The sequence below is a fragment of the Micromesistius poutassou genome (genome assembly GCF_964030765.1).
Source record: "Micromesistius poutassou genome assembly, contig: SCAFFOLD_6129, whole genome shotgun sequence".
In the NCBI taxonomy this organism is placed as follows: Eukaryota; Metazoa; Chordata; class Actinopteri; order Gadiformes; family Gadidae; genus Micromesistius; species Micromesistius poutassou.
In genome coordinates, this window is record NW_028177763.1 from 1 (window position 1) to 12,339 (window position 12,339).

General features: G+C 43.9%; 1 protein-coding gene across 1 annotated transcript; it reads right to left on the minus strand.

The window, feature by feature from the left end:
* Positions 1-4: 4 nt before the first annotated feature.
* LOC311375726 (pleckstrin homology domain-containing family M member 3-like) lies at positions 5-12,333 on the minus strand (the record flags this gene model as incomplete). The annotated part of the gene is made up of 9 exons (XM_084490784.1): positions 12,327-12,333; positions 11,682-11,873; positions 10,852-11,007; positions 8,624-9,357; positions 7,622-7,777; positions 6,245-6,416; positions 3,873-4,018; positions 1,371-1,564; positions 5-59 (listed from the first exon to the last, which is right to left on the minus strand). Coding segments are annotated over exons 2-9 (1,710 nt in total), but the record flags the coding sequence as incomplete, so codon positions are not given.
* Positions 12,334-12,339: the final 6 nt, after the last annotated feature.

The following is a 12,339-nucleotide window of genomic DNA, read 5'->3' on the forward strand; positions in this document are numbered from 1 at the left end:
GCAGGTCGGCGATGGAGTACAGGTGGATGTGCTGTAGCAGGTATTCCCTGGGGAAGATCCTGAATCCAGGAAAACCGGAAAGCCGGTTAGTGATAGAGTGTAGATCTAGACATAGATAGTGATAGAGTGTAGATCTAGACATAGATAGTGATAGAGTGTAGATCTAGACATAGATAGTGATAGAGTGTAGATCTAGACATAGATAGTGATAGAGTGTGTAGATCTAGACATAGATAGTGATAGAGTGTAGATCTAGACATAGATAGTGGTAGAGTGTAGATCTAGACATAGATAGTGATAGAGTGTAGATCTAGACATAGATAGTGATAGAGTGTGTAGATCTAGACATAGATAGTGATAGAGTGTAGATCTAGACATAGATAGTGGTAGTGTGTAGCTCTAGACATAGATAGTGATAGTGTGTAGATCTAGACATAGATAGTGATAGTGTGTAGATCTAGACATAGATAGTGATAGAGTGTAGATCTAGACATAGATAGTGGTAGTGTGTAGCTCTAGACATAGATAGTGATAGTGTGTAGATCTAGACATAGATAGTGGTAGAGTGTAGATCTAGACATAGATAGTGATAGAGTGTAGATCTGGACATAGATAGTGATAGAGTGTGTAGATCTAGACATAGATAGTGATAGAGTGTAGATCTAGACATAGATAGTGATAGTTTTTTTTTCACAATATAAACAACATGTCACTTTTAACTCCTGGAAGTGGGGTCAAAGGGTGAAGGACGAAGAGCAAATGGTCATGAAATACGTTAAAGCTAACCCTTACCTTATCTTATAATAAGGCTCAAATGAGGGGCTACAGTTAAATACCTGTAAAGCCAACCCTTACCTTATCTTTAATAAGGTTCAAATGAGGGGCTTCCATTCTGTCTGTCATGCTAACCCTTAACCCTACCGTCTCCTTAGGTCCTACCATCAAAAGCCTGTCGCACTAACCCTTAACCCTACCTTAACCCTACCTCCTCCGGAGGTCCAACCCTTAACCCTACCGTCTCCAGAGGTCACGCTGACCCTTGACCCTTGACCCTTGACCCTACCGTCTCCAGAGGTCACGCTGACCCTTGACCCTTAACCCTACCGTCTCCAGAGGTCACGCTGACCCTTGACCCTACCATCTGCGGAGGTCCTCGGCCACCGCCGCGCGGCAGCTGAAGAGGTGACCCTTAACCCTTAACCCTTAACCCTACCGTCTCCAGAGGTCACACTGACCCTTGACCCCTGACCCTACCGTCTGCGGAGGTCCTCGGCCACCACCGCGCGGCAGCTGAAGAGGTGACCCTTAACCCTTAACCCTACCGTCTCCAGAGGTCACGCTGACCCTTAACCCTTGACCCTTGACCCTACCGTCTGCGGAGGTCCTCGGCCACCGCCGCGCGGCAGCTGAAGAGGTAGGCGCGCAGCGACTGCAGCCGGCGCCGCAGCCGCAGCACGGCGCTGAGGGCGGCGCAGTGCTGGTACAGGCAGGGGTTCAGCCGCTGCACGTCCAGCAGGGGCTCCTCGAACACGAACTCCAGGAACTCTTTGGCCTGCTTGGACACCTGCGGGGGGGAGGGGGGGGGGGTCATAGGGTCACGTTAGAGGTCGTTTGAGGTCGATAGTCGTAGTGTGATCACAGGGCGAAAAGATAAATAAATACATGTTTATAAAGGAAGAGGTCAGAGGGAGGTCAAAAGGTCGCGTTTGAGGTCGTTTACGTCGATAGTCGTAGTGTGATCACAGGGCGAAAAGATAAATAAATAAATATTTATAAAGGAAGAGGTCAGAGGGGGGTGAAAAGGTCGCGTTTGAGGTCGTTTACGTCAATAATAGTAGTGTGATCACAGGGTGAAAAGATAAATAAATAAATATTTATAAAGGAAGAGGTCAGAGGGAGGTCAAAAGGTCGCGTTAGAGGTCATTTACATCGATAATCAATGTTGTGCATGAACTAGTTCAAAAGAACTAGTTCATTTTTCTATGAACTTTGAACTGAACTTAACATATTTTGAACTAAAGAACTTGAACTTGAACTAGTTCAGATTGTGTGACATTCTGAATTGATTCTTAGGTCCAGATGACATGTTTATTAGATAGAGTTACTGCCTTAGTTGTGATGAATGAAAGAGGTGTACAAATAATATCCACAACAATCTGAGATTGTAGTGATGGGCAGCAGGTAATGGAGAGGATTCATGTAAAAGATAAGCACAGAATACATTTTCTAAAAAAACTGTTAATGAACTGAACATGAACTAGTTCAAAACTGAATTGGTGAACTATGAACGTGAATTTATTCATTTTCTTTTGTATGAACTGAACTTTGAACCAGTTCACGTGAAGTATGAACTCGCACAACACTGTCGATAATAGTAGTGTGATCACAGGGTGAAAAGATAAATAAATAAATATTTATAAAGGAAGAGGTCAGAGGGAGGTCAAAAGGTTGCGTTAGAGGTCGTTTACGTCGATTTACGTCGGAAGGGAAGGTAAGGGGAGGTGCGTTTATTTACAGAGCCCATTTCATGCACGAGTGCAACGCAATGTGCTTCACAAAAAGACGTGATCGTATTTCATTCATACGCAGGATAAGGTGTTATAATGCCTTGTGCCACAATCCAAGGAAAACACACATTCAGAAGCCCCCCTGCCCAGACCGACCTAATAAAGGTTTGGTTTGTTTTTAGACGTAACAATAATAAAAACATCAAATAAAAAATACCATTGAAAAAGGCAAGTGTAAGCGTTGATAATCGTAGTGTAAGCATAGCGTGAAAATACAAACAAATATAAATATATAAAGGAAGAAATCAGAGGGAGGTTAAAAGTGCAGATAGGCATACATTTAAAAATAGGTAACAGGGCATACAATTCGGTCTTGAGTCTAGTTTTAAAACTGGGAACAGACTTTTTATGTATTGGGGAGGTGAATTCCACAGACGCACAGCCTGAAAGCTAAGAGCCGCGTGGCCTTGTTTTGATCTGACCGCTGGTTTGATCAGCAGATTGTTTGTTCCAGTGATCTCAGTGGTCTTGATGGTATGTGTTGCAAGTTGAGGTATTGTATTGATTTTGCTTGACGCTTTTTTCCGAAAGCGACTTGCGACGGTTCATATGTACAGTACGTGCACACACCAATGGGTTGGTTACTGAGTGAGGGTTAGGGTCAGTAACTTAGCTTAAGTTAGGTAAGATGGTTTTGGGTTGGTAACTTGAGGGTTAGGGTTAGTAACTGAGATACATTTAGTAACTTAGTGAGGGTTAGGGTTAGAAACTTATCTAGAGTGAGGGTTAGTTACTTAGTTAGGGTTAGAAACTTAGCTAGGGTAAGTAACTTAGCCAGGGTTAGTGTTAGTAACTTAGCTAAGGTGAGAAGGGTTAGGGTTAGTAACCTATCTAGGGTTAGTAACTTATCTAGGGTTAGGGTAAGTAACTTGGTTAGGGTTAGTAACCTATCTTGGGTTAGGGCTAGTAACCAAGCTAATTTCAGTAACTTGGGTAGGGTCAGTAACTCAGCGAAGGTAAAGTGAGATGGGTTAGGGTTAGTAACTTAAGCTATGGTTAGTTACTTAGTAACTTAGCTAGGGTAAGTAACTTATCCAACGTTAGTGTTAGTAACTTAACTAAGCTTAGGTGAGAAAGGTTAGGGTTAGTAACGTAACTAAGATTAGGAGAGACGGGTTAGTGTTAGTAACTTAACTAAGATTAGGAGAGACGGGTTAGGGTCAGTAACTTAGCGAAGGTAAAGTGAGACAGGTTAGTGTCAGTAACCTATCTATGGTTAGTGTTAGTTAAGGATTTTAATAAGCTCGTTAACTTCAAAACACGGCCCTTCACTTCAGGCGTGAGTCGGGCGCGCCCCCCCCCCACCTTGTGCTGGCCCGTGTCCCAGTTGTGCAGCAGGCGCGCGGGGATGATGAAGGTGTTGTCCTGGTGACAGGCTCCGCAGTAGTACCAGCCACTGTAGCTGCACACCTTGGCCCTGCCTCCAGACAGCCCCACTTGGCCCTGGCAGCCTGCGGGGAGAGGGTCAGGTTAACATGGTGCGTTTCTACTAGGGGGGGGGTGTGAATATTAAAATCAATATTTCGATTTGTCGATTCTACAGCCGACGGTCCGATGCATCGATTCGTCCGCAAGAGTATCGATTATAAAAAAATTAATAATAAAAAATATTTTATTTTATTATTATTTTTAATAATAGTATAGGCTAATAGCCGTACTAGACCTGCACAGTAAGCTCTAAAGTGTGTATAGAACACTGTTTCTGTATTCTCTGTATTCTGTATTTTCTTGTTGATTTATTTGGTAGATATTATATTAACAGATATAATGTAAAAAATATCAAGTATCGAATCGCATTGCGGGGAATTCTGAAGTATCGAAAAATAATCGAATTGTTGGCTTAAGAAATCGACGTCGTATCGAATCGTCTTGAAGGCTCTGATTTACACCTAGTTTCTACACCGTTATTATTCAAATGTTTTGTTTTTTTGCACACATACAATAGAATACACACAATACAATAAAGTAAAATGAAAGCACCACAAAAACACCAGCACTGAATAAAAGCAAATAAAGAATATTCAAAAATAATAATAATAGTAAAAATAAATACATCTAAATAAGGGGGGGGGGGGGGGGTTGGGGTGGAGGTAGCTACACCAGAAAGGAACTCGGTATCAAAATAGGATAGTGTATGTCAGACCTTATGGAACTCCTGGGCAGTGTATTCAAGCTGTTCCAGCTTAACGCGTTTATACACAGTTACATAAAGCACGTTTAGAGAGAGAGACAATATATAAAGCACGTTTAGAGAGACTCTCTCTAAACTCTCTCTCAGAGAGACAATATATCGCTGTCGGTATGGTAAGGATGTTCACAGAAACAAGTATGGTTCCACGTCAACGCAACGCAAGGGGTTACGGACCCCTCACGTCCTTGCGGACCCTCCTTGCGTCCACCGCAAGGGGCCTGACGCGCGCCTCCCAGAAATTGTAACCTTGCGGTCGAGGAGACGCAGCAGCGAGGGACTGTGATTGGTCCTCTCACTCAAACCCGACGCAGAACCGAAACAGGTTCACGACCGCGGGGTTAACCCATTCCCGTACACAACGAAGACAGCTAGGATCAGATACAGATACATCAATGGGCTCGCGATCAAGTTCAATTTATATAGACGGTACTTAACTTGGATTTAAGCAGTGATTCAAGCAGTGATTTGAGTTTGACAATATTCGCTTGCAAAATAAAAAAAAAAAGCTTTTTGTAAAGGGATAAGATTCCTTCCAGATTAGTATTGGTGGTTGAATAACCGGAGCATACATGAAATTATGGTGTATGTATATGTGCTGGGCAACGATTTAAAGTTTTAAAACTTGCGATTAATCGCACTTTTAAAATTGTATTTTAAATCCACTCCAATTGAAGTTAAATGAGATTATCAAATGGAATGACAAATTATCATTCATCATACCAAATGTACTTAATAAGCCAAAACTAGCCCAAGTGATCTTGAGGGAGTTTTATTGACTCACTCAGTGTGGGTTGAATATGAAACTTAGGGAACACCACAGATTTGGGAATTGTAACCAGGCAGTTAATTAGTACAATTGTAACCAGTTACTTACTGCAAGTGCTGCATATTGAATGTAAAGTAAGTGGAAGTAAACACACAAAATTCTGATATGTTGACATTCTGTGGGAAAAACCTTTGAAAATCAAAGTGAAAAAAAGAGAGAGAACGTGCGTTAATGCGTCAATTTGCATGAGTCATGTTAAAATAAGATTAAGCGTTAACGCGCAATGAGCGAGTTAACTCGCCCAGCCCTAGTGCTAATAAACAGAATAAACTGATTTAGTTTTGTTAATATTACGGTGTATTTTTGTGTGCTAGTAAATTCAAGATTCAAGAGTCGAGGGAGGGAAATTGCTGTGCAACAGTTGCGATATAATAGTGGAGAAGTAATACAAGAAAATAAAACAAGTAACAAAATGCAAAGCACAATAAGATAAAGAAGCACAGTAGGACAAAGACTAACATAAAATAAAGTACAGCAGTAACTAAATGCAACAATGCCACAAAAATGACAGTTAACGTAGGTATGTATAATATACAACAATACGCAAGTTCGCTGCATAAGTTGAAATAAAATAAGTACAACTAAATATAGTGATCAATAAAAAAATGATATTTTAAAAATTGAATAAACTAAATAATGTTGGACTGCTGAACCCCTCACCGGCACACTTGAAGCTCTGCGCGGTGAGCCCCTTCTCCACGGCCAGGCAGGTGAGGATGCTGAGGAAGCTAGTGGTCACCTTCTCCTGGGTGGGACCCCCCCTGGGCCGCTGGGCCCGGGGCCCCTGGACCACCACCTGACCCCCCTCCTCCTCCTCCTCCGGGCTGTAGGGCTGCAGAGTACGGAGAGGAACAAGAAAATCATTATCATTCATCATTATCATTATCATTCATCATCAATCAATCATTATCATTCATCATATCATTGATGATCAATCATTATCATTCATCATCAATCATTATCATTCATCATCAATCATTATCATTCATCATCAATCATTTATCATTCATCATATCATTCATCATCAATCATTATCATTCATCATATCATTCATCATCAATCATTATCATTCATCATTATCATTATCGTTCATCATCAATCATTATCATTCATCATCAATCATTATCATTATCATTCATCAATCATTATCATTCATCATCAATAATTATCATTCATCATCAATCATTATCATCATTATTTCGGTCAATGTTGCAATCCCCGTTATTCAAACGATTGTTATTATTTTGTTTTTGCATTTTTTTCATTCTTTGTTATAGAGTGAGATAGAGAGGAAGGAATGGGGGAGATAGAGAGGAAGGAATGGGGGAGATAAGAGGGGAGGACGTGCAGCAAAGGACCACGGGGCGGGAATCTAACCCGGGTCGCTGCGTTCAGGACCGAGCCTTATATGGTACGAGCAGTTCAAACGATTCATTTTTGAGTTTGAAACGTGATGCGTTTATTCGGCATTTCTCTCCAAATAATACACTTTGTCACTGAGAACTTTAATGTAAAAATATGTATCTGCAATTTCTATAAAACATTCAGTGAATAAGACGAATATACCAAAAAAAAAATATATATATAAGTTTGGTTGATTTGTTTGACACAAAAATCTAAATCGCGATAAAAATCTGATCAATCACACAGCCCTACGATGAATGTATATAATAAATATACTTTAAAAAAGTTATAAAATCGTTTCAACTCGATATTAGTTTGGAGATCGTTTGACACCAAATTATCTAAATCACGACCATAATTTGATTAAAGGTGACATATTACACCACCAGGTGTGGGTGCGATCAGCCGTTACAAGCCGTTTGGAAAATCTGCCTCTTCTGACATCACAAGGGGGCGTGTCCACGTAGATGTACGACAGATAGATGAGCGTTTGAACGTTTGCTACGGTCCACCGGGTAGGCCGGTGGACCGATCTATCCAGCGCACGTCTAGGAGGACACGCCCCCTTGTGATGTCAGAAGAGGCCGATTTTCAAAACGGTGCGATACGTCCCCTTTGGTCGCCCGGCCCTACCTCGCTGACCTCCTGGTTGCGCCTGAAGCCGGGCCTCTGCACCTCCACCGCCGCGCACAGGGCCTCCACCCAGCTCTCCGCCTCGGCCGCGCTGTCGGCCCGCAGCACCAGCACCTCGTTGGGGAACGCCGCCTTGAAGACGTTCCCGTAGTAGTCCTGGGAAAAATGATGATGCATGACGCATTTATTCAGCATTTCTCTCCAAAAAAAAAACACTTTGTAACTGAGAACTTTGAAATTTCCAAATAATAATGTACAAATATGTCTCAGGCTGTTCTGCAATTTCTCTAAAACATTAAATTAATTTTAAAAAAATACAAAAAAAAAATAATTAAAAAAAAAAATATATATATATATAATATATACTGTATATATATATATTTTTTTTTTAATAAATGTAATGTTTATGTTTATATATATATATATTAAAAAATACATTTAATTAATTATATATATATATATATATATATATTTATAAACAAATGAATGCGTTAATTTCGATTAATTAATCACAGAAAAAATAACAAACAAATTAACGCAGATTAATTGCAGGTCCTATAGTGCCCTCTAGAGTCAAAACAAAGTGCATTTTTTGCCTGAGCTGCATTGCATCTTGAGTGAGATGGAAATGTTTTTAATTTGATCTAAAAATGCACCGTATGTTAATGAAAGACATGTTTTAAATAAAAGAGACATTGAACTTTAAAGTCTATTATGTCTATTGTTCATTGAATCACTCATCTGCCATCATTTATTTGAATTAAACTAAATTAAATACTTTAAATACTTTCTCTGCAAAACGTAAGCATGCGATTAACTTAGATTAAATTAATCACAGAGCCTGTGATCATTCAATTTTTTTTTTTTAATCACTTGACAGCCCTAAAATAGATAATAAAAGATAATAAACAAAAATCATTTCAACTCGATAACATTAGTTTGGAGATCATTTGACAAAAATAATATTAAAAATAACAATTAACTAATCGCACAGCGCCCTACCTTCCCGGCGTTCCCGCCGTCGTCCGCCCACCCGCTGGCGCTCCTCTCCTCGCGGCCCACGCCCAGACAGCCGGCCAGCGGGTACCGCAGCGCCGGCTCCGACGCGGCGGCGACCCGCCCCTCCGTCGTCAACGGGAACGCCCGGAGCGCCGCGCGGCTCAGCACGAAGGTCAGCGCCCTCCAGGTCCCGGGCTGGAGGCGGAGCCGGAGCACGCCGGCCTTCAGCACGTCGGGGCTCCGCGGCGCCGGCGCCGAGAGGAGGGGGAGGGCGGTGGGCCGGGGGACCGCCACCGCCGCCGTCACCATCGTGGTCGCCGTGGCGCCGCGCCCGTTGTCGAGGGGACGGGAGGCGAGGACGCGCTCCCAGATGAGGCGGCGCCACTCGCCGGCCTCCCGCCCGCTCTCGGCCCGCAGGTGGAGGTGCGTGCTGTTGAAGAAGAGCGCGTGGAAGGCGCGGTCGTCGGGGGCGACGCCAACGGCAACGCCAACGGCGGGGCCCACGCTCTGGCAGTGGGAGAGGGAGTAGGCGGTGACCAGGCGCTGGCGGGGGGCGGAGCCGCCGCCGCCGCCGGCGGAGTGGGCGGGGCCGTAGAGGCGGAGCTCGCAGGGCGTGAGCTGCAGGCGGCAGCGGGACCAGCCGCCGCCGCCACCGCCAGAGGGAGCGCCGCCGCCGGCCACACGGAGCTCCAGGTCCGCTTGTTTGACCACGATGGGCCGGCCACCGTCCAGGTCCGCTGTGGGGGGGGGGGGGGGGGGGAGAGGGAGGGGAGGGGGAGAGGGGAAGGAGGGGGAGGAGGGGGAGCGGTGGGTGGTGGGGGAGAGGGGGAGGAGGGGGAGGAGGGGAGGAGGGGGGGAGGGGGGGGAGGGGGGGGAGCGGTGGGTGGTGGGGGAGAGGGGGAGGAGGGGAGGAGGGGAGGAGGAGAGGGGGAGAGGAGGAGGGGGACATTGACACTTTAATTGACACTTTCATAATTTATTTTGTTTACCCTGTTTGTTGGGTATTGTGTTTTGTGTGCCCTGTTTGTTGTTGTTTGTCTTTACTTTAGCATTTACCATAGCGTCTATTTTTGTAGTAGTACTTTGTATTTTTATTGTATTGTATTTTTATTGTGTTTTTCTGGTGCTTTACTTTATCTGCCACTTTACAATTGACACTTTTATAATTGATATTGTTTACCGTCTGTTTTGTGTGCCGTTTGTTGTTGTCTTGTCTTGTCTTCAGCATTTACCTTAGCGTCTACTTTATGTTTTGCATTAGTACTTTGTGTTTTTTTATTGTATTGTATTTTCATCCTGTGTGTTTTTCCACTGCTGCTCGGCTAACAAACCAATTTCTCCTACGGGGGATTAATAAAGTTATGTCAATCTAACGATCTAATCTAATCTGGTACTAATGGGTACCTCATACGACCCATTTATAGGGTTAGGGTTAGGACGCCAGACATTTACATTCAGGGACAGACGCTTGCAGACGCTTTTATCCAAAGCAACTTACAACCAACCGTTCACACACTCGTTCACACACCCACGGCGGAGTGGACCCCTCAGGGCAACAGCCGGCTCGTCAGGAGCAGTCAGGGTGAGGGCGTCTCGCTCAGGGACACCTCCACACTCGGGCTAGGACTAGGTGGGGATCGAACCAGCAACCTTCAGGTTACCAGTGGACCCACTAGGAGGAGCCGGGGATCGAACCAGCGACCTTCAGGTTACCAGTCAACCCACTAGGAGGAGCCGGGGATCCGACCAGCAACCTTCAGGTTACCAGTCAACCCACTAGGAGGAGCCGGGGATCCAACCAGCAACCTTCAGGTTACCAGTCGACCTGCTCTACCTCCTGAGCTACTTTCGTAGAGAGAGTAGAATTCTGTCAAGCGTGTGTGTCTGTCTGTCTGTCTGTCTGTGCGCGTGTCTGTGTGCGCGTGTCTGTCTGTCTGTGCGCGTGTCTGTCTGTCTGTCTGTGCGCGTGTCTGTCTGTCTGTGCGCATGTCTGTCTGTGTGCGTGTCTGTCTGTGCGCCTGTCTGTCTGTGCACCTGTCTGTCTGTGCGCATGTCTGTCTGTCTGTCTGTCTGTGCGCGTGTCTGTCTGTGCGCCTGTCTGTCTGTCTGTCTGTCTATCTGTCTATCTGTCTGTCTGTCTATCTGTCTGTGTGTGTCTGCGCGGCGTCAAAAACAAAATATGTCACCAATCCATCCTAAACACAACAACAACCGAATCCCGAGTCCCTCACCGTCCCAGTCAGCGTTCTTGGGCGCCCTGGTCTCCACGGCGACGCCGCCGCCCCGCCCGTTGGCGTTGCAGGCGGAGGGGCGGTGGTGGACGTCCGAGCGGGACCGGTGGTGGCCCTTCCGGAAGGCGGCGTTGGACACGGGGCCGCACTCCAGGGCTGGTCCGTTATGGGAGAGAAAAAAATAAAAGAAATAAAATCATAAACAAGATTATTTTTTGGTCAATGTTGAAATCACGATTATTCAAACGATTCTTTTTTTAGATTTTTGGGGCTAACGATCGGCAAACTAATTTAAATCGAGTTGAAAATATGATTTTATTTGATTTATTTTGTTATTTTAGGTATACAGTATTTGTTTTATTTAATGTAGCTAAGTTACTAACATTTTTTAACTGAGAATTTCCGCCTTAAAAAAATACACAAAATGTTCAAATTGAATATGTTAAAATAGAAAATAAATGTATACAGCTGTTCATTTTGGCAATTTCTATCAAAAATGTAATGAATAAAACAAATATAAGTAAAAAAAACTAAATTGGTTCAACTTGATTATATTAGTTTATAATACTATAAATACTGTAAAATATTTAATGAATAAAACAATTTAAAAAAAGTTTCACCTCGATAATATTAGTTTATAAAAAGGTCTATAAAACATTTAATGAATAACACAAATAAAAATAAAAATAATCAAAAACATTTAATAAATAAAACAAATACACTTAAAAAAAAAAGTTTCAACTCAACTATCTTAGTTCGGAGATCGCCCGACCCCAAAAAACCCCGATAGGATCAAAGGATCAAAACCCCGATAAGTCGCCCGGCCCTACCGCACTCCTGGGCCTGGGCCGCCAGGTCGTTGGTGGACTGCGCGCGCCACTTCCTGCCGGCCCTCAGCCCGCTGGCGCCCGTCCAGGCGAACGACATGGGCCCGAGCTCCGAGGAGCGCTCGCCGGTCAGCAGGCACCACACGTTGGCGGCGGCGTTGTTGCGCGTCTCCGGGTGTCCGTTGGACGCTAGGCCTGCGAAATTTTCAGAAAATTTTCGAAAAGTCGATTAGTGTCGCAATATTTCGGGGCCGCGTTTCAATGCTATTCGCGATTCTTAAAAAAGGTGATCTGTTACACCATCGGGTTGTGAGTGCGCTTAGCCCGTATGAGCCGTTTTGAAAATCTGCCTCTTCTGACATCACAAGTGGGCGTGTCCAGGCAGGTTTACCAAACGGCGAATCACACTCACACCTGGTGGTGTAATAGGTCAGCTTTAAATTAATTTGGGAATATTGGCATTTTTCTTGAGAAAAAGGAGTTGATCAACATGCCATCAAGCGTAAAAAAAAAATAAATAAAAATAATAATAATAATAATAATAAATAAATAGCAATACTTAGTGCACTACAGTATCGACAGTATTGCGTTCGCAGAACTTCACGACACTGAACACACAATCTGCATTTCTTTCCTTCCCCCCCCCACCGCTATTGGAGGC